At 51.6% G+C, this 816-nt stretch overlaps 1 protein-coding gene across 1 annotated transcript; it reads left to right on the plus strand.

Annotated features, from left to right (window-relative positions):
• The first annotated feature begins 131 nt into the window (after nucleotides 1–131).
• LOC104916691 (keratin-associated protein 21-1-like) lies at nucleotides 132–620 on the plus strand. The gene has a single exon (XM_010727707.1). The coding sequence runs from the start codon at nucleotides 132–134 to the stop codon at nucleotides 618–620; it is 489 nt and encodes a 162-aa protein (XP_010726009.1).
• The last annotated feature ends 196 nt before the right edge of the window (nucleotides 621–816 follow it).

Consider the following 816-nt stretch of genomic DNA (forward strand, 5'->3'; position numbering starts at 1 on the left):
CGCTCTATAGGACGCTCTATGGGACGCTCTATGGGACGCTCTATAGGACGCTCTATGGGATGCTCTATAGGACGCTCTATAGGACGCTCTAAGGGACGCTCTATGGGACGCTCTATAGGACGCTCTATGGGATGCTCTATGGGACGTTCTATAGGACGCTCTATGGGACGCTCTATGGGACGTTCTATAGGACGCTCTATAGGATGCTCTATGGGACGTTCTATAGGACGCTCTATAGGATGCTCTATGGGACGTTCTATAGGACGCTCTATAGGATGCTCTATGGGACGCTCTATGGGACGCTCTATGGGACGCTCCATAGGACGCTCTATGGGACGCTTTATGGGATGCTCCATAGGACGCTCTATGGGACGTTTTATGGGACGCTCTATAGGATGTTTTATGGGATGCTCTATAGGACGCTCTATGGGACGCTCTATAGGATGCTCTATGGGACGCTTTATGGGACGCTTTATGGGATGCTCTATAGGACGCTCTATGGGACTCTTTATGGGACGCTTTATAGGACGCTCTATGGGACGCTTTATGGGACACTTTATAGGACGCTCTATGGGACGCTCTATAGGACGCTCTATAGGACGCTCTATGGGACGCTCTAGGGGACGCTCTATAGGACGCTCTAGGGGACGGTCTATAGGACGCTCTATGGGATGCTCTATGGGACGCTCTAGGGGACGCTTTATGGGACGCTCTATGGGACGCTCTATAGGACGCTCTATGGGACGCTCTATAGGATGTTTTATGGGATGCTCTATGGGACGCTCTATGGGACGCTCTAAGGGACGCTTTATGGGA

The sequence above is a fragment of the Meleagris gallopavo genome, unplaced genomic scaffold, assembly GCF_000146605.3.
Source record: "Meleagris gallopavo isolate NT-WF06-2002-E0010 breed Aviagen turkey brand Nicholas breeding stock unplaced genomic scaffold, Turkey_5.1 ChrUn_random_7180001929435, whole genome shotgun sequence".
In the NCBI taxonomy this organism is placed as follows: Eukaryota; Metazoa; Chordata; class Aves; order Galliformes; family Phasianidae; genus Meleagris; species Meleagris gallopavo.